The sequence below is a fragment of the Gopherus evgoodei genome, chromosome 2, assembly GCF_007399415.2.
Source record: "Gopherus evgoodei ecotype Sinaloan lineage chromosome 2, rGopEvg1_v1.p, whole genome shotgun sequence".
NCBI lineage: Eukaryota > Metazoa > Chordata > Testudines > Testudinidae > Gopherus > Gopherus evgoodei.
This window is the reverse complement of record NC_044323.1, coordinates 56,135,553-56,153,630: the sequence shown is the minus strand read 5'-3', so window position 1 is coordinate 56,153,630 and position 18,078 is coordinate 56,135,553. Positions and strand designations below refer to the sequence as shown.

Genomic DNA, 18,078 nt, shown 5'->3' with positions numbered 1-18,078 from the left:
GTTTAATTTGGTTTCCAAACTGAAGTCACTGGAGACTCAAACTATTAATCTTAAATCATAACTGCTAAATTTAGAAAGATAGGAAGACCGCCACCCCCATTTAAAAGGGCATGACTGGCCACAGTCGTATTTCAGAGTTGAAAGTGACCTATATTACTAGATTTTCTCCGAAGTCCAACCCACACACCTTGGGCCAGAGAATGCTAATTGCCTCCCTATCAGGCTCAGGCCTCCCAACCCCAAGCATTTAAAAGTCCTGAGTCAAGCCCAAAACATCATGATAATGATTTAAGAATGATGAGATTTAAAAAAAATAATAAATGCAGGATTCCTTAATTTGTAATCTGGTGTTGGAACCCTAGCCAATTACATCTTAGGGGACAGAGCCTGCCCTTTCACAGCACGGGTGCTGTCATGTGGAAGAGGGGGCCACCCAATACAAACACTGTGCTTGCCTGAAAACTGAAAGGCTAGATTTTGAGAGCAAACTCAAGTATTCTTGCTCCTCAAGATGATGAAGGTAACAAGGTACATAAAAAAGATGTTTCAGCTAGGAACCAGAGTGGTTTTGGTAAGCCGCAACACTTGTTGTCATAAGGGGCCTTTAATAAACTATGAGGGGTAGCCACCCAGAAAGAAACACAAAGGACAGTCCTGAGTCTCCTGGGAATGTCCTGCTTCCTTTAATCCTGGCTTGTAGGACAGTTAAAGAGCCCTGAGTTAGTTTCAGGTATTGCAGCATCTTGAGGTAACATGACAAGGTGATGTTGAGTCTTCAGCATGATGAAGCAGCATCATGTCATTATGGCACAATGATGCAATATTACAAATAGGAATGGGATGGGATGGAGGTCAGTCCCAAGACTAAATTTCAGGGAAGGCCCCAAATTCCTTAGACTGGCACTGCAGCAAAGACAGCAACAACTGCTTGACGCATCAGCACTGAGATGTAGTGACTTCATGGTGTCCCATAGAATGCTCTCTTGTCTTCTTACACATAGGAATACAGTCTCAGAAACAAATGTCCATAGGAAAGAGTATTTGCTGGAAGGGATATAGGCTACTAGATAATGAAGGAATGAGTTGGACCATAGGACACTAACCTTCTGTTAAGTGTAATGAGAGAAAACCAATTCAGATAATTGGAATGAGGGTTTAGGAGGGACTACTACTACCACATAAAAGGCATCACTGTGCTGACATGAGTAGCAAAAAACAAAGTTATGCAGAAACCCCCCAAAATGTCAAATATTTTAAACAGTTGGATTAATCAGATACTTTATGAGCATAATACTAATAAATGTGTCAAGATCTTTTTTACAGGGAAATTTGAATCCAATAACGCTAATTAAATAAAAGTCAGTAAAAAGATGACATTGGATTCTAGAGATATTGGGTTATAGTATATTCTTGCTGCAACTGGTAAAAGATTATTTTCCCTTGTCGGTGGTAGTATGCCTTTATTTATGTTTAAGCCTTTTAGATCTCATATGCCATCTACTGGACAGAGGTTTTAAGTCAGTTCAACGTGCACACTGTGAACAAGAGAGACTATGGGAATATTGCTATTTAAGGCATACACTTTGCTTTTGTTTTACGTCACTGAGAGCCTGATCCAGAAACTCAATAGGCTTTCAATAGGCTTTGGATCAGATCCTCAGGCACCAAGGTGGTGACTGTCTTAGAAAAAACACTGATAGATAGATCTTCCTTCTGTAGTTTATATTATATCTACCTTAAATAGTTCATCACTGAATACCAAACCTTCTAAGGAACATTTTAAAAAATGTGTATTTTCCAGCATGCAGAAAAAAAACTACATTCTCAGTTTCACACACCTTTTCTGTTCTGTGTATAATATTTAAATGACATGTTCATTCATTGCAGTTTATACTTGTTGACAAGATGATGAACAATAATGAAATAATTATTATCCATGCATCAGTTAAGAACGAAAAAGGTAATTAAATGTTCAAGTAAATTAATTCCTGTAGCTCATTTTAATATTTTACTACATTATAATGGTACTGGGTAATGACATGAATTACATGCGGATCTGCTAAAAACAAAAAGTTTTACTTTATGTGGATACTGGGGAGGACATCTCTATTTGATGCTGTCCATATTATATTCAGAAGGAGCACAACAGGTGTTTCTCCTGCACAATTTCTAATATATAACCCATGTAAATACTGTACAGTGCATATAAAAAGCAGATACAAGTCTGTGTCAGATACCAGGATGTGGGCAGTCATGCCTGGTGGTTGGAGCAGAAGTCCAGGAATAGGTGCCCAAGGTCAGAGCTGGAGTAACAGGCCAGATGGCAGAGCCAAGGGTCAGAGCCAGGATACCTGGAATGAGGCAAGGCAGGAGCTGGGCTCACAGACGCTGTCTTCTAATTTTCCCCAGGGGGTGCTCAACTGCCTCTCAGCCCCCACCCCCACTCCACCCCTTCCACCAAGGCCCCACCTCTTCCTGTGGCCACTCCTCCCCCACTCTGCCTCTTCCCCACCTCTTTCTGCCCCGTCCCTCCAGTATGCCCCATCCCTGCTCTTCCCCCTCACTCCCAGCTGTTCCGAGGCATGCAGGAGGCACTGGGAGGGAGGAAGGGAAGGGGAGGAGTTGAAGGCACGGGCTGGCAGTGGGGGGGGAAGAGAGGAGAGCTTGGCTGCCAGTAGGTGCTAAGTACCTGCTAATTTTTCTCTATGGGTGCTCCAGGGCTGGAGCACCCATGGAATCAGCACCTATGACTGGGTTTGGAACAAGGCAGTAACAGGAGCTATTGCAGCCATGGGCAAATGCTTTTTAGCTGCTGCACTGCTGTTACGGATAATGCTGCTGAATCTAAGAGACAATCGGCTGACTCTTCCAACCAATCAGTCAGTGTAGCCAATCAGGCAGTTCAGTGGCCGTAACTGGTAAATACAGGCCAGCAGCACTCATTAGGTTGTCCAGAGATAGGCTCTGCTGCAGACCCTGATTGCACACAGTCTGGATGTACGGTACTCATTCTTTTACCAGACAAACCACCTCAAGTTCAGTGGGACTTGTCCTGATATTGGATAACAGATGTAACAGAAATTAAGTAAGGACCTTAAAGTCCATTCATATTAGTTTGCATTTTATTAATTGAACTCTTAATATAATATCTCATTAATTGTGTCTCAGTACGCTACTTTGTGTTTATAATTGTTTAAGTGGTTGTGAGGAGTGCATTTAAAGAAATACACACTTTACAAAAATCAGCGAAGAAAATCTGGCATAGTTGTAGGGTTTCCTAAGCAAACACTTGCCAAATCTGTTCTGTGATCCAGCAATATAGTCACTACAGTCATAGTCTGTAATGAAAGCTCTCCCTCCTTCCACCACCTCCCACCCTTTATCCCCACAGGGAAACCACTTTACCGCATCAGAACCAAAAACACTTTCTACCTTGAGTTTCCAGCTTAGTTATAATATATTCAGGATTCAACTACTCCATGTGTGTCCTTTGTTAAAGAAAAGAAAATGTCCGCTCAAATAATGCAGGACCTTAAGGGCCAAATTCTTCAATTGGATACATAGGCACAAATTCCCACTGAGGTTCAGGAAGTATCTGAGGGCAGAGTCCGCAAATTAGAATTTTAATAATTGTAATGTAATTGAAAATTACAGAGTTCCAGAGCAAGATACTTGCTATCCTTTGCCTCAGAACGCACTAACTTTTATTCAGTTAAATAATCTCTTCTTTTTAGAAGTGGAAATAGCAGGCCTTTCTCTGGACACCCACAGAGACAAATTCAGTGTTTGGGTTTCAGGAAAGGATATGTTTTTAATTCTCTGAAGCCAAATCTGGGGGTAACACAATCCTCCAGTAGCAATCTACAGTTTGTTAAACTGGGGTTCTAGTCTGGAAAAGAGCCTAAAAATGGTATTGTGAGGTTCCATATTTATTTATTTATTACAGTAATTGCTTACTTGACAGAAAGAAAGGTGAAAAAAAGCTTTTTATTTTCCTAATTACCAGCACAGCAAACACAGCCTTGGATCTGAGTGTCTAGTTGTGTTCTTTCTGGCTCATGCATCATCACCAGTAGTAAAGATCAGGCAATCAGAAATTTGTTAACAGTTTGGCTGATGATGTGTGAGCCAGAATAGAATCAGGCTCACGGAATAAAACCTAGTACAAAATTAATGTAGTTATATTTAATTAAAATGCACCCATCCAAAATTCTAGCTGCATGTACACAATATTAACAAAGAAATACATACAAATTGGTTCATTATCAAAAAATTAAAAGTCTTCATCAAACTCAACATTCTTTTCTCTACACCCTCCTGTAACGGAGCAGTGTCCAAAACCAAAAAGATCCTTCAAAACTCCCTAAACTCAGAATCAACATTAGAGAATCTACGAATGTTCCAGTCTGTTTAACTCACCCTTCTAGAAAGAGCCTGGGAGAAAAACATATGACTTGAAGCATGATCCGTGATGTAGATTCGGGGAGTGCATTCCACAGTTGAGGACCTTTCACTAAGAAAGCCATGATGCTTCCATTTAAACCAAGGGACTGGTAGCTTGGAAACCTAAACTGATCACACTGTAATAAGATCTCGTACTATTTCTTCTGTTTTTTCCTAATTCATGCAGAAAGTAATAGTTGATTGTAAAATACATTTTGAATGATGAGGATGTATAAAGAACATGATTGACTGAAAACAAAAACATTTCAGCTCCTTCAGTTATGGCCCTAAAAGTCCATTGCAACAGCTGTAGAAAAGGCTGCAGTCACAGTTAATACCAGGAGCGCTTCATTGTACAGTAAATGTTCCCAGAATTTCTAAATAAATAATTTGACTTTCCAGTCAACATTTAATGTCTTTTTCAATAAAAGTCATAAACTGATTCTTTAGTAACAATATGATCCTACAGCAAAAACCCACCCTAATTTATTCTGTCTACATTGTTTGAAAGAAAGTAGAATGAAATAAAAATACATGTGCAAAAATGGAAGGAAACATGAATCAGAACTGATTATTCATTCTCGTAATGAAAACATATGCTCCTGTTTCCTATTAAATCCTCAAAATGTTTGAATAGATTAAAAGTTCCCAGGAAAATGAAAGTGCTATTTTATTGAGAAATGACTCTTCAGTCTGAGTTTTGTTTTGCATCTCTGTTTTCCTTATAAGCTTTCAAACCATGCACCCTTATTGCACAACAACTCTTTTAAGTTCTCAACAGTTTTACATTTATTACAATTTTATGTTGCTTTTGGACTTGTTCTCTTATCATGCTCCAAATCATGTTTTATGCTGCTTTGAAGTATGTTACTAATATACTTATTGCTTAACAGAAAATAGCCTGATGTTCGCTGCTGTTTCAAGGCGTAAAGCAATAAATGTCAACATGGGGGGGTTCTTTGCAGTCACTTGTCTGAACTTCTATTTCTCCTCAAAATGCCTGCACTTTGAAACAAGTTAAAGGTGTAATATACTAATTGTCTACATGTCTTGAATTATTAAAAAAATTTATTTGTTCCCTGTTGCCTTCATTTCAACTCACACTTTTAATTATAAACATTGCTTTCCCTGTCAGTACTGTAATTAGGTGGGCTCTTTTCCACTGTGAACCTCTTTTAAAATGCTTCCCAAGTTTTACTAAACATTGGGAATTACTCATTACTTTTTGAATGTACATTTAATGTGGAGGTTGCAAAGCTACTGCTTTGGTCTACTCATTTGTACTTGTCTATGCATATCCTCCCTTTCCCTGTGGATATTCTGTGCCACTAGATGGTTATGTGCTCTACACAAAATTTTAGACATCATCATAACATGTGGGACAAAAGGGGAACAGCATCCTGACAGACAATAAATGACCATAAAATCATATAGTATCAAGGGAATTCTCTTTTATGAGGTTTACAGAATGTACACATTGAATTATTCTGCACACAATGAGAAGAAAGTGTGTATATTTTTCTATTCCAGAAGTTGCAGAAATAACTGTGACCACCCTTCTTTGCAAGAACATGTACATGTGATGAATGATATGATCAGTAAATTATGAGATCGTTCAGAAGTGTGACTATTAAGATGCAAAAAGTAGTCACGCAGCAAAAAGCATGTATCTATAGGCTCTGACCCTACCTTTATTTAATTATTTTGAGATTTACGTAATTTACTTATCACACAATTTATGGGCACATGTACAAACATTTAAAACAAACCACCTAATAGATTCACCCCTTGCTCCAAGGTAAAGCTTTGTACTTTCTCCACAATTACCCCTTTCAAGGAAAAGTCTGAGCAAATAGTTGGGCCTTATACCATGCCCTGATGTCAACAGATTCAGGATCTGATGAACCAATGGTGGAAGTGGATTCCAGAGTCAATGCCGGTCACTCTGAACAGCCGAGCTCAAATTCCCAGACATTCAACCCTAAGTGTGCGCCCTGGCTGATCTCAACTGTCAAATGGCACATAAAGAGTAGGGGATTTATCACTCAGGACTCAAAACAGATTGGGCTTTATAGATCAATAGAAATAGCTTGAATCCTACCTGGAGGCAAATAGGAAGCCAGTACAGGCTTCTGTAATATACCTAAGGCCAACACTGCTAATTAAGCAGGAAACAATTTTTTATAGAAGCCATAGCTGCTGATCTGGAGAAGGGCAGCCAGAGTAGAGCACATTGCAGTAGCCCAGTCTGGAGGTCACAAAAGAATGGATAAATTTATCTACATCCACATGAGAAAGGAATGATCACAATCATCTCATCCAAAATGGCAAAAGATATTTAATTCTGGGAATCTATAAAGAGTTGGGCATCAAGAAACACCTCCAAACTGTGAACTTCATGACACTGACTCTTATACATATACCCCATCTCATCCAAGCACTAAAAATGCAAAGAGATTGCATCATCTGGAAGTGATGAAAGACAATCATCCACATACTTACAACACTGTGGTTCAAATGATCTCACCATCTGCTGAAAACCCTCAAATCCATGTCAAACAAAAGGGCTGAATGAATGAAATCCTCTGAAACATCACAGGAGAGAGCTCTTGGGACAGATTTTCATGAAATATTTTGAACATATGGAAAAGCAAAGTGTAATGATGGGCTTAAAATAATAAAAGCAGAACAAACTATCTACAACCAGCTGGCACATGGGGGAGATGGGATCTTTCCCATCACCACCAATTTCAAGAGTGAGCTGAACTAGTAATCCTTCAGGTTTTCAGGAGGCCTGTCTTAGGGCTGTCTTCACTAAGCCCAGCAGAAAGTCCTGGGCAGTTCTAGGAGGTTTCATATATCCCCATCTTGCAAGGTGCTGAGCGAGCACCCTCAACTTCCATTGAAGTCAGCAGGAGTTGAGAGTTTATTAGCACTTTACAGGATTGGCCCCATAGTCACTTGAAAGAAAATTCCCAGCATTCCTCTTACAAAAAGGGGCCATTATCAGAGAAAACAGGTCCCTATCCAACCCAACTTCCTTCTAAAAAGAGGTACCCTCTCCTGTGTACCAGGGATAACTGCACAATAGACACAGTACTTTTTAAAATTTGTATAATGATGTTTGGGCCATACCAGTCCAGAAAATATTTTATGGGAAAAGCATGTGAGGCTCTGTATAATCTTCAGTTGGGGAGAAAAATTAAGATAAAATTTATAAAACACAAAAAAGCATATATTTGGTTTGCCACAAATACAGAAAAATCCTTGACTAATATTACTAATTTCATAATGCACATACTTTCTTGAATACCTTAAAGCAGTGGCTCTCAAACTTTTATACTGGTGACCGCTTTCACAAAGCAAGTCTCTGAGTGTGACCCCTCCTTATAAATTAAATATTTTTTAAATATATTTAACACCATTATAAATGCTGGAGGCAAAGCGGGGTTTGGGATGGAGGCGGACAGCTCATGACTCCCCATGTAATAACCTCACGACCCCCTGAGGGGTCCCGACCCCCAGTTTGAGAACCCCTGCATTAAAGGAACCTTTACTTTATAACTGGTTTTTAGAGAGGAAGATGATTTAATGATGTCTGTATTTTTGCAGATGAATTTAATGTTCATTACAACAAGAAACTGATAACCTTGATTGGGGTTAGTCATAACAGAGCCAAGTACTAACCACGCTTCTCCACACATAGGTCTGCTAGTAGATCTTGCAACATTCCCGTTATTCCAGGTTTGGGTGGGTCTCGTCATAATACAAGCAGATATTAATCAAGCTCCCTTGCACACAGCTCTGCCAATACACCTCAGTTCTGGCTTGCAACACTCCAGTTATTCCTCTGTCTCTCAGGCATAGCCTGTCAGGTGAGTGGTGATTTTGGACCTGCTCTGTTATTGAAGTCAATGGTTAAGTCCCATTGATTTCAGTGGTGCAGGATCAAGGTCTGGGAGATGTAGACAAATGTCCATTGGGAATGAGGATGAGATGAAATCGTTTCTTTGTGAGTTACTTTGGTTTTAACCCAGGTCTTTAAAGGGGTCTCCGTACTCAGTTGCCCACAGGCGCCGCCCCTGCAGCTCCCATTTGCTGCAGTTTCCAGTAAACGGGAGCTGCGGAGTTGGTGCTCAGGGTGGGGACAGCACGTGGAGACGCACCCCCCCCCAGGGAGGGAGGGGGCAGTGGATCGCCATGTGCTGCCTGGGGCAGAGGCAGTGCGCAGAGCCATCTCCCCCCCACCAAGGGGCACGCAGAGACTTGCTGGGAACGGGTTGCTTCCCGGAGCAGCATGGGGCCACGGGCCACAGCATGTAGACAGCCAGCCTGCCTGAGCCCTGCCGCGCCGCCAGCTGGGACTCCGGGGCAAATTGTCAGATGAGATTTGTCCTGCATTTTGGGGTGATTCATGGTAAATCCGTTCCTGAGTGTGAGTTAAGAATCTGACCACTAATGTGTTATCATTTGTGTGATCTGACTTCCTGTGGGGCTGTTGTGTTATTTCCCTCTAGAAAAAGTTTGCTAGTAAAATATTCTAAGTTTTAAATATCAATAACTCTAGTTTTATTTATAACGAATGCCAGATTCACCACTGATGTAAACAGGAATTACCTTTATACAGGCAGTTGAGTTTGGGCCATAGTTTTATGATCAGGATTTTATGAAATATTGAGTAAATATAAAATACAAGCAAAATGTTATGTGTCGAAATAAGGATTATTCTTTCATCTGTGTAATAATTTATTATTATATGGAAAATACATTTACATTTAAAAAAATGTTTTACTCTTCTAGACAGTCTACTAAACAAAATGAGGTGAGTCTGGTGAATGAGTATAATGCAGGTCTATGACTATGGATGATTGTACTGAGAAGCCTGGAGGAATTTATTACCTGTAGTGACCCAGAACTATGTACTTGTAACTCTCTGCACTCAGAGAAGCCAATACTCTCCTAACACAAGTAGTTTCTCTAGCAATGGTCCATGTTGATAAAAGCTGCATTATTTAAATTTACCTGGAGGGAACTTTTCAAAAAATATACTGTGGAAAATGTAAAGACTTATTCTTAATAGCTAAAATGTGTGTAACTTGTATATTTTCTGTAATATTTTCATTCTTTACATAGCTGGTCCGTTCTCCCAAAGGCACATTGTGGGAGAGGGAATAGCAACTTTGTATAAGAGGAAAAAGACATCAGACACCCAGTTACACTTTGTTTCAATCGCATCACACAAAAATCCCAGATATGCAGGGGCCTTGGAATGGCAGAACAGAGCCTGCAGTCTCTACCTCAGTCTGTCTCCTGCCATACAGTTCACAGTTTCCTGACACTCTCAAAGCCCCAACTAGGAATCCTGCAATTAGTGTAAGCAGACTCCTCCTTTACCGCAGTCGTCTTTTCGATTGGTAAAATGTCTTTGAGGGATCGTGTAGGGATCCCACCCCTTCTCTCTGTTTTCATTCCGAATCAATCCACAATTTTGCACCTGCATGAGTGCCAAGCCTCTGTGGATATATAAAGGAAACCTTCAAGAGGCATTTCAGAGTTACAGGGAAGAAGTTGAAGAAAAGGAATTCACCCAGCGCGGTCAGACAGAAACCGAACCAACCATGATTCTCCCTGCTATTCACTTCTCCGGCTTTCTCCTAGCCTGCGTCTTCATGAAAAGCTGCTTGGCTTTCAAGAATGATGCCACAGAGATCCTTTATACACATGTGGTCAAACCTGTTCCAGCGAGCCCAAGCAGCAACAGCACGCTGAACCAAGCCAGAAACGGAGGCAGGCATTACGGCCGCACTGGATTAGATCGTAACAGTGAGTGTTTAACTTGTAGCGTTTCCCAACCCTGGCTTCACCTATTGTAGGGTGGGGTTATGCCTAACCAATGTAACTCTGCTTTTCTTTTCGAACCCATGTCCAGCTTTCAGGAAGCACCACGCATTTGTCAATGAGCACGTTTTCCTAGGGGTAATTGTGAACAAAAACCCGCTGGATTTGTTACTACCCAGAGCTACACACTAAGCATGGCATTCTGGCTTTGCCTGAACACGCTTTATCCCTGCAGGTTCCATCACCCTGGTGATATGTCAAGGAAAATAAAATCTAAACTTAAATCTAGGGAAGGAAAATATGTTCTGTTAGTTCTTTACTCCCTCCGGACACACACCGACCAACTTCACTCTCAACTTGTATGGGGCATCACACGATTAACTGTATCTCAGATTCAGTCATTTAAACTGGGAACTCAGTTTTTGATGCTACTGCAGTAGAAAAGAGGAGGAAGGTAAAGAAAATGGGGGAAATGACATTTTAAAGGTGCTCACTTTCTTAGCTCAGTCACTCTGGCTTTCAGCGTAGTAGCTCTCTCTGGGCTACTTCAGAAATGTAACTCTTCCAGACTAAAAGCTTTTGATTTTGTTCCAGATCTTTGTTTTTCACTTCCTGGTTTAGCACTTACCTGCTTAACGCCTCTAGCAAAAGTAAACAAACAAGTTCACAACCTAACTGTGATCTCTGCTCCAACTTACTTTTTTTTTTTTTTTTTTTAATGTTACGGAATTTTTTTCCTCCCTGCTGAATTATATGTATAAAGGGTCCGATAGATACTCTGCGGATGTGGAAACGTTTTTCTGGCTTGATCCTTTCCCTCCCATCCCCACTTCATTAAGCTAAAATGAAAAACCGACTCACATTCATTCATTCAGTAAGAACAGCATCATTGCTGGAAAGCAAAGGCAAAAAAGGATGGCAATATCCTTCAGCAAAGCCAAGACGTGTCAGCTTTTATGAATACGGGTGGTTTAACTGCACAGGAAATGTCTCCTCATTATGAGATTACTGGAGCAGCCCAGTAGGTATTCATTCTCAATGAACTATCACTACAGAAAAGCTGAACCTGTATATACATAAAAACAGAAGGCAAAACAAATCAAAGCTGTGATCAGCTGCTTCCAGGTACATTCCTGAGCGCAGCTGCAGGGAAGAAGGCAAGCTTGAATCATTCAGGCGAGTCAAGCAGTCCAGAAACCAGTCCTTTTATAAATCATCTGTCCAGAACAGTCTTCAAATTCCTAATCCCCCTGGACTGTGCACCTTGCAAGCAGTGGGGAAAAGGACAAGGAGAGATTGTTGTCTTAACTCAATGTCTCTGATTAGAGTTTGATTCAAAAACCAAACCAAAACAGAAGTATCTTGTAACTAATGGGGTGAGGTACCTTCAAACCATTTTATTTGTACTCTAAGGTATCATTCTGGTGATTATTACTTCTATTTTTAAAAGCATCAATTGTGAGCCCGCCCTCTTGTATAATATGTGTACAATCTCCACTGTACATTTCCTTGAGAAACAGGAAGAGAAGAGCCAGTGAAGGATTGCATATTATATTACCTTCATGTCTAAGTGTAATTACTGAACTAAACAGTTGTGTTTATTGCAATGAGCAGAGCTGCACATAATAGCAGGTACAAACATGTGCCTTTATAATATGTTAGCTTACCTAGACAACTAAAAAGTTGCCTCGGGACTTGCAGTATTACCTCTATCAGGTATAAGAAGTACTGTATAAGGAATACTGCACAGACTCATATGTTATCCTTAAGGCAAAATGACCAGTGTACATGGCTAAAAATTTGAACATCATGTGCAAAACATAATTTTCAAACACTTACAACTTTTATTATTTATAAAAGTTTTTCTTCAGAACACTAGACTTCACTGGAGACTAAATCCATAGCAAATATAAAGATTTAAAATAAAACAATTTATTCAAATGCATTAGAATATTTTCTAAAATCCTAAAACCACTATTTTTCACACTAATGGTCAAACAGAGTTTTACCAAACATCCCAGAGCAAATTCCTTCTAAGAACAAGCAAGAGACATTTCAGCCCCAGGGCATTTTTTTCCTCCATGCACCTGACCAAGGGGGTTTAGAATGAAATTGCCTCCCCTACTGTGACTATATAGCTCCTGCAGTGCTATGACATAAATATCATTATTTGTATTGTGATAGCACCTAGAGGCCCCCATCACGGATCAAGGCCCTGTTGTGTTAGGCACTTTATACATATATAATTAAAGATCATCCCCAAAAGCTTATAGTCTAAGCCTCTGTCATCAATTGCTATGCATGCTGTGATCATCTGAAAATGAATTGGAGTCTGAAGGCTGGCATGGGAAATCTTTTCTTTATGAGTCTCAACGTTCATTGTTCTGTGCATTTTGCAGATCGCGTTCAAGTTGGCTGCCGGGAACTGAGATCCACCAAGTACATTTCAGATGGGCAGTGTACCAGCATAAATCCTTTGAAAGAGCTTGTGTGTGCTGGTGAGTGCCTTCCTTTGCCAGTGCTTCCCAACTGGATTGGGGGAGGTTATGGAACCAAGTACTGGAGCAGAAGGAGCTCCCAAGAGTGGAGATGTGTCAATGACAAAACTCGCACACAGAGGATCCAGCTCCAGTGTCAAGATGGAAGTACAAGAACCTACAAAATAACCGTGGTCACAGCCTGCAAATGCAAGAGGTACACCAGGCAGCACAATGAGTCCAGCCACAATTTTGAGGGAAGCTCTCAGGCAAAGCCCACCCAGCATCACAAAGAGAGAAAAAGAGCCAGTAAATCCAGCAAGCACAGTTCAAGTTAGAAGTCAGGCAACCCTTCCCCCAAAACTGAACTCATCTGTTATCTTCTTTACAGATCTGACTGCTTAAAAGACAAGTCTGCCATTGCTGTGTTCTCACTTGACAGTGCATTGCTCTGACCAAGCTCAAAATGGCATTCTGTGCATATGGACCTTTTTGGTGATTTTCCAAATACTCCAACCCCACACAATGAAGTCTTTTTTTTTTTTTTTTTTTTTTTGAGGTGTGGAGGCAAAGAATTGTTCCCATGAACATTCACTGAAATTTTATTTTTTAGAAAGGTGCTTTGTTGTGAGTTTTCACAGGAACAGTTGATTAGCAAATGTCTCTTGCCTTCCGAATAATATTTTATGAACTTTTGACACATCTGCTTAAAAGCAGCAACCAGTAACTGTTGTCAGTTTCATTCTAACAAAACAATATCTTGCATGCTGATCTTTTTATTCTGTGTACCAAAAACTAAAATATGCATGGCAGCAATTGAAAAGTAAAACTGAATAAACTATTTATTTGTCACTGTAATTATTTAATGAGCTTTTTACATGTTATTTTTTTTCAAACTGTTTATCTTATGTTTTATAGCTTTTTCCATGTATCAAAGTATTTTCCTATGATTTGTGACTGGATTAGAATATACATTTTGAAGATAATGTAAAACAGATGTTTTAGCATTCTTGGTACATATATATATATTTCATTCTGAACATTAATAGTTTTGGGTTTTATTTTGCAAGGAACATTTTAAAAACAATTTTGTACATCATAAGCTCTGTATTATTTTTGTTTAAAGTGTGCAATCGAAAGATAGATCCGACTTCCTTTCAAATTCATCCATTTCTCTCGCTCTTGTTTTTTTGTTGGTTTTTTTTTACAAAATAAACTGCTGTAAAGATGTATCGTCTTTGGGGTTCTAATATGTATGAAAAGCCACACATTTTTGACCAATCATAGCATGCAATCTAATAAAGTGGGATGTTTTACACCACTTAAGGCAAGTGCCATAAAAAGTCTGGCAGCAATATTTAGCATAAAAATAACCTTTCAATGGTTGGCTTGTAGAAGTCTTATATGACCATCTAACAGCTGGTGCTTATTAGTGGTCCAAACCAGGCTCATATTTAACAATTCTCAATGTGTACATTGTAGAAAAGAAATATATATTTGGGAGGTTTTTCAAGCTAATAAAACCACCCCAATTTATTTATATTTTTCCATTAATGATTATCAGGTTACAAACTTATGGTTAAAATAGTAATCAATATAATCTTTCTTCTAAACACAATTTAATCCTGCACATTATTCACCAAATGTTGTGAAATATGTTGTAAGCAGTCAATTTTTCAACATAGACTGGGAATCATCTGTTGTTCATCATTCAGACTGTATTAAGATTGAGATGATTTTCATCAATACTTGTACTCAATGGTTACTCTGTACTGGGGTAAACAGTAAGGGCTAGATTCCCTAGCCTGCTGCATCATTCTTAACTGGTAACATTTTACACCCTCTTAGCACTGATGTAAATGGCTACCCAAGGAACAGGGCAATAGAGAATCTGGCCCTAATAAAGTATGCTGTACAGAACTCCTTTTTGACAGAATGTTTCTATCAGTCCACCTTACATTTTAAATTAATAAGGCCCAAGAACTGTATTGTGCCACCATTTTTAAAGCAGAACTCCTCACTGGTTATTAATCAAAAGCTCTGTTTAAAAATGCATGCCACTATTTGGCAGCTAGGAAACCAGATTTTAATGACACATTGCAAAAGTCTTTCCAATTATATTTGCTTCCCCTTACCTAATTTTTTTAAGAACACATATGAAAGTAATATTATTTATGAGAAAAAAGGGGAAAATCTTCTTGGAATTGTGCTTTTCTTCCTATGGTGTTATCACCTTAACTTTGGAAATGGAAAGAGAAAAAGATGAAATCTATCATCCTACAGAGACACAGTGTTATACATTTAAGGAAAAAATACATAAATTAATAACCCACATTGTTTTCTTTAAACTAATTTTGGGAGATCATGCAAATACCAGACTAATTGGCCTAGAGACTGAGGGCCTGAATCTCATTAATACCAAAATCTCTGCACACCACTCTGGCAGCTTAAATAATCCTTCATTTACATCCAGTTTAAGGCCCCTACACACTACAAGAATGGTGTGAAGGCGTTTTAATGTAAATGAGAAAATGTTTTTCCACAAAACACGTATAGCCTGGGCAGCATTATATCATGCTTCACCGTTCCTTCCTGCTAAGGGATCTCAACCTTATTAGGAAGAACTACCTCTAGCACTGAGAGGGCAGTTCAGTCTGCACTCAAATTCAGTCTTTGTCTTCTTCACCATGTCTATACAAGGACAATGGCTCTTTGCTGACAGTGTTGTCAGCAACTGATCTCCCTTGGGTCCTACCCAATTGATGCTTAAAATGTATAGACAGGAAAAACCATACCCAGCAAATGTCTGGCATTATGGTCTATCAAGTTTCTAACATCCTTTTTGTAATGATGTTAAAAATTATTTTATTCTCTTTACGCTGCAGTTAAACTATTTTCAGGACTAGTTTAGGGGAAGACAAGAAGGTCTTGTGTAGACAAGATGAAAAAGTTAAGTGTTTTTTGTTATTGCACAGTTTTTGGTCATGTCGAGACTAGGAACTAAACGAAAACCATAAACACATTTCACAGGGGACACAAAATAGCCATCAATCACTACATGCAGCCAACACAAACAGGTTGTGTGTGTTCTATTACCTATTCCCTTATCAATTGAGTTACTAATCCATTGACCGGAAGAAGGATGACCTTGTGATTGAAACTAGGCTGGGATTCTAGCAATTGAAGGTCAATTCCAGGTTTTAGAACTACAGAATCTGGTGTGAGCTAGGGCAATTCTGCCACCTTCATTGAAGTTGAATAGTACTTTACTCATCAATTAAGTCAATGTGACTTATCAAGAGACAAAATGCTACTCAACATGACTGAGGGTGGGAAAATCTGGACCTTCTGTAAAATGAGAATTATATTCCTTTCCTATCTCACGGGAATGTTGTATGATAAATCTATTAATATGCAGAAGGGGCTCTCATAGATTACAACCCCACTGAAAGATCAAATCCAAGTCTTTAACATAATACAGAATTTATCTTTTTTCATTTTTATGAGTAAGGCTATTCCAAATGCCAACAAATGTATCCATTCTTCAAACTAATCTTTAGACATTTAGAGCTTGTCTACATGGCACAACAACAATCCACACTAGAAGAGCATGATTTCTAAAGCACACTGATGTATTGTGCACTAACTGCCTTGTGTAAACCTTGAACTTCTAGTGCACACCAGCAAAGTCTACATAAGCCAGTTAGTGTGCAACATGTTGATGTGATTTAGAATTCACACTCCTCTAGTGTGCATTGTCGCATGATGTAGACAAGCCATCACTCAGGATGAAAAAGCACTGAGGATTAAGGTAATTAACTAACTTCAACTGCCGTATAAACTGGCACAACTCTTTTGAACTCAGTCGAAGTCTGGAGTTACTCAAACCAATGGAAGCACGTCCACTTACACATGCAGTGTTTGACTAACCTGATTGGAGTACAATGCCCATAATAATAATAAAAAAGGGCATGACTATCATGTCCTAGTCTTAGCTACCCTTTAAGCACAGTGAGTTTTAGTTGTAAAAATAAAAGATAACTTTAGTAATGATTCTATTCTTAAGAATACTGTTAGTAACTTTACACCAGATCATCTGTTCTTGCAGTAACACGTACAGGGGCCTTAGAGGGATGGATGATTCTGAACAGAGAAATTTCTATGAGGATCCCTTCACAGTGTCTTGCTCGGGGAGATGTGGTTTGGCCCCTCTCCCCCCAGAAAAGACAATGGGGTCTACCCTCTAATTTGGTAGATCTCCAGGAACCTGAGGGAAGCCAATGACATCCTAATAGAGTCCCTGTGTATCTGCAGTGGCTCTGGCATTGCCAGGGGTGAAAGTAATAAAGGACTTACTGGTACTCTGGAGTCCTGAGCAGGGGTGTGTGGCCTCAACCCAAAGAGGCGAGGCCTTTAAATTCCCTGGGCCCTTTGAATCACCAGCCGGTCTGGTCCGGAGCCAGTATGCCGTACTGGGCCACGCTGGCTTACTTTCACCTCTGAGCATTGCAGGCCCTCCTTTGCTCTCTGGCATTGCATCTCCCTTAGCCATGGGAGTTCTGAGGAAAGAATAATTAGAGACCTGAGCTGTATTCACTTTTCTGGGGAATCACCATTCATGGAGCTATACAGGGCAATGTGTGTCATTCCCACCCACCTCTTGGTTCCAGCCTGCCTGCATCTCCCTCTAGCCTGTACAGTTTCAGTCCCTTCTCCTCATGCTGAACTTCAATGCACAGAGCCCAATCCATAGGTTTCAGATGAGGAGGAAACAATGATGTAGAGTCAGTGTCTTCCCTTTTCCAAATATGGAGATTCCCCTCCCTGTGAGGATGCAGTGGTATGATCTGGGCCACTCTGTTGATATTTAGCTCTTGCAGCCATGCTGTTATAGTTAAATGAAACAAATACTAATGTTCAAAAATGGAATTGACATAATTTAATCTGACTTAATATAATAGTATTATATTATATTAAGTCAGATTCATTCAGTCTCTGTTGAAAAAGACAGGACTTTAGGACAGACCTTGAATATTTTCACTGAAAACTAAGTAATGTAAACAGACAAAAGAAACTTGTAAATGTATTGAATAAATACAATGTAAAGGCAGATTAGGTCATTATTACATGACTAGATAGTGAATTTTCTTCTACAGAACATATAGAACCTGTCTATATAACATGCTCCTCAATGAGTGGTGTGTGGAGGCCCGGGGCTTCTGAAAATAGTGTATCTCTGTAGTTATTGTAACATCAGCCTATAGTGTAAAGTGATATCTTTCATCACAGTGCCTTCTATTCAGAGGGTAAATAAATACTT

The 18,078-nt window shown here is 39.5% G+C and overlaps 2 protein-coding genes across 4 annotated transcripts in view; one reads left to right on the top strand and one right to left on the bottom strand.

The window, feature by feature from the left end:
• LRRC72 (leucine rich repeat containing 72) overlaps positions 1 to 18,078 on the bottom strand; it is a 108,569-nt gene that overhangs the window by 70,112 nt on the left and 20,379 nt on the right. Inside the window, exon 1 of one of the 2 annotated variants that reach the window (XM_030550701.1) lies at positions 10,759 to 10,914. The exons of the other annotated variant lie outside the window; for it this stretch is intronic. The gene's annotated coding sequence lies outside the window, so the exon portion shown is untranslated. Of the gene's footprint in view, positions 1 to 10,758; positions 10,915 to 18,078 lie in introns of those variants that run through there. 2 annotated transcript variants of the gene reach the window in all.
• On the top strand, positions 9,884 to 13,927 carry SOSTDC1 (sclerostin domain containing 1). 2 transcript variants are annotated; one of them, XM_030550706.1, is made up of 3 exons: positions 9,884 to 10,266; positions 12,681 to 12,779; positions 13,150 to 13,927. In XM_030550706.1, exons 1-3 carry the CDS (start codon positions 9,942 to 9,944, stop codon positions 13,161 to 13,163), a joined length of 438 nt encoding a protein of 145 aa, XP_030406566.1. In that variant the 5' UTR covers positions 9,884 to 9,941; the 3' UTR covers positions 13,164 to 13,927. The 2 variants fall into 2 exon arrangements, with proteins under 2 accessions (XP_030406566.1, XP_030406565.1); XM_030550705.1 differs by having other exon boundaries at positions 12,681 to 13,927.

Bases quoted from the DNA above. Each gene is read 5' to 3' on its own strand.
- SOSTDC1 (XM_030550705.1), top strand. From the start codon at position 9,942: ATGAGTGCCAAGCCTCTGTGGATATATAAAGGAAACCTTCAAGAGGCA. The intron at 10,267-12,680 runs GTGAGTGTTTAA...TGCATTTTGCAG, and splicing joins CACTGGATTAGATCGTAACA to ATCGCGTTCAAGTTGGCTGC.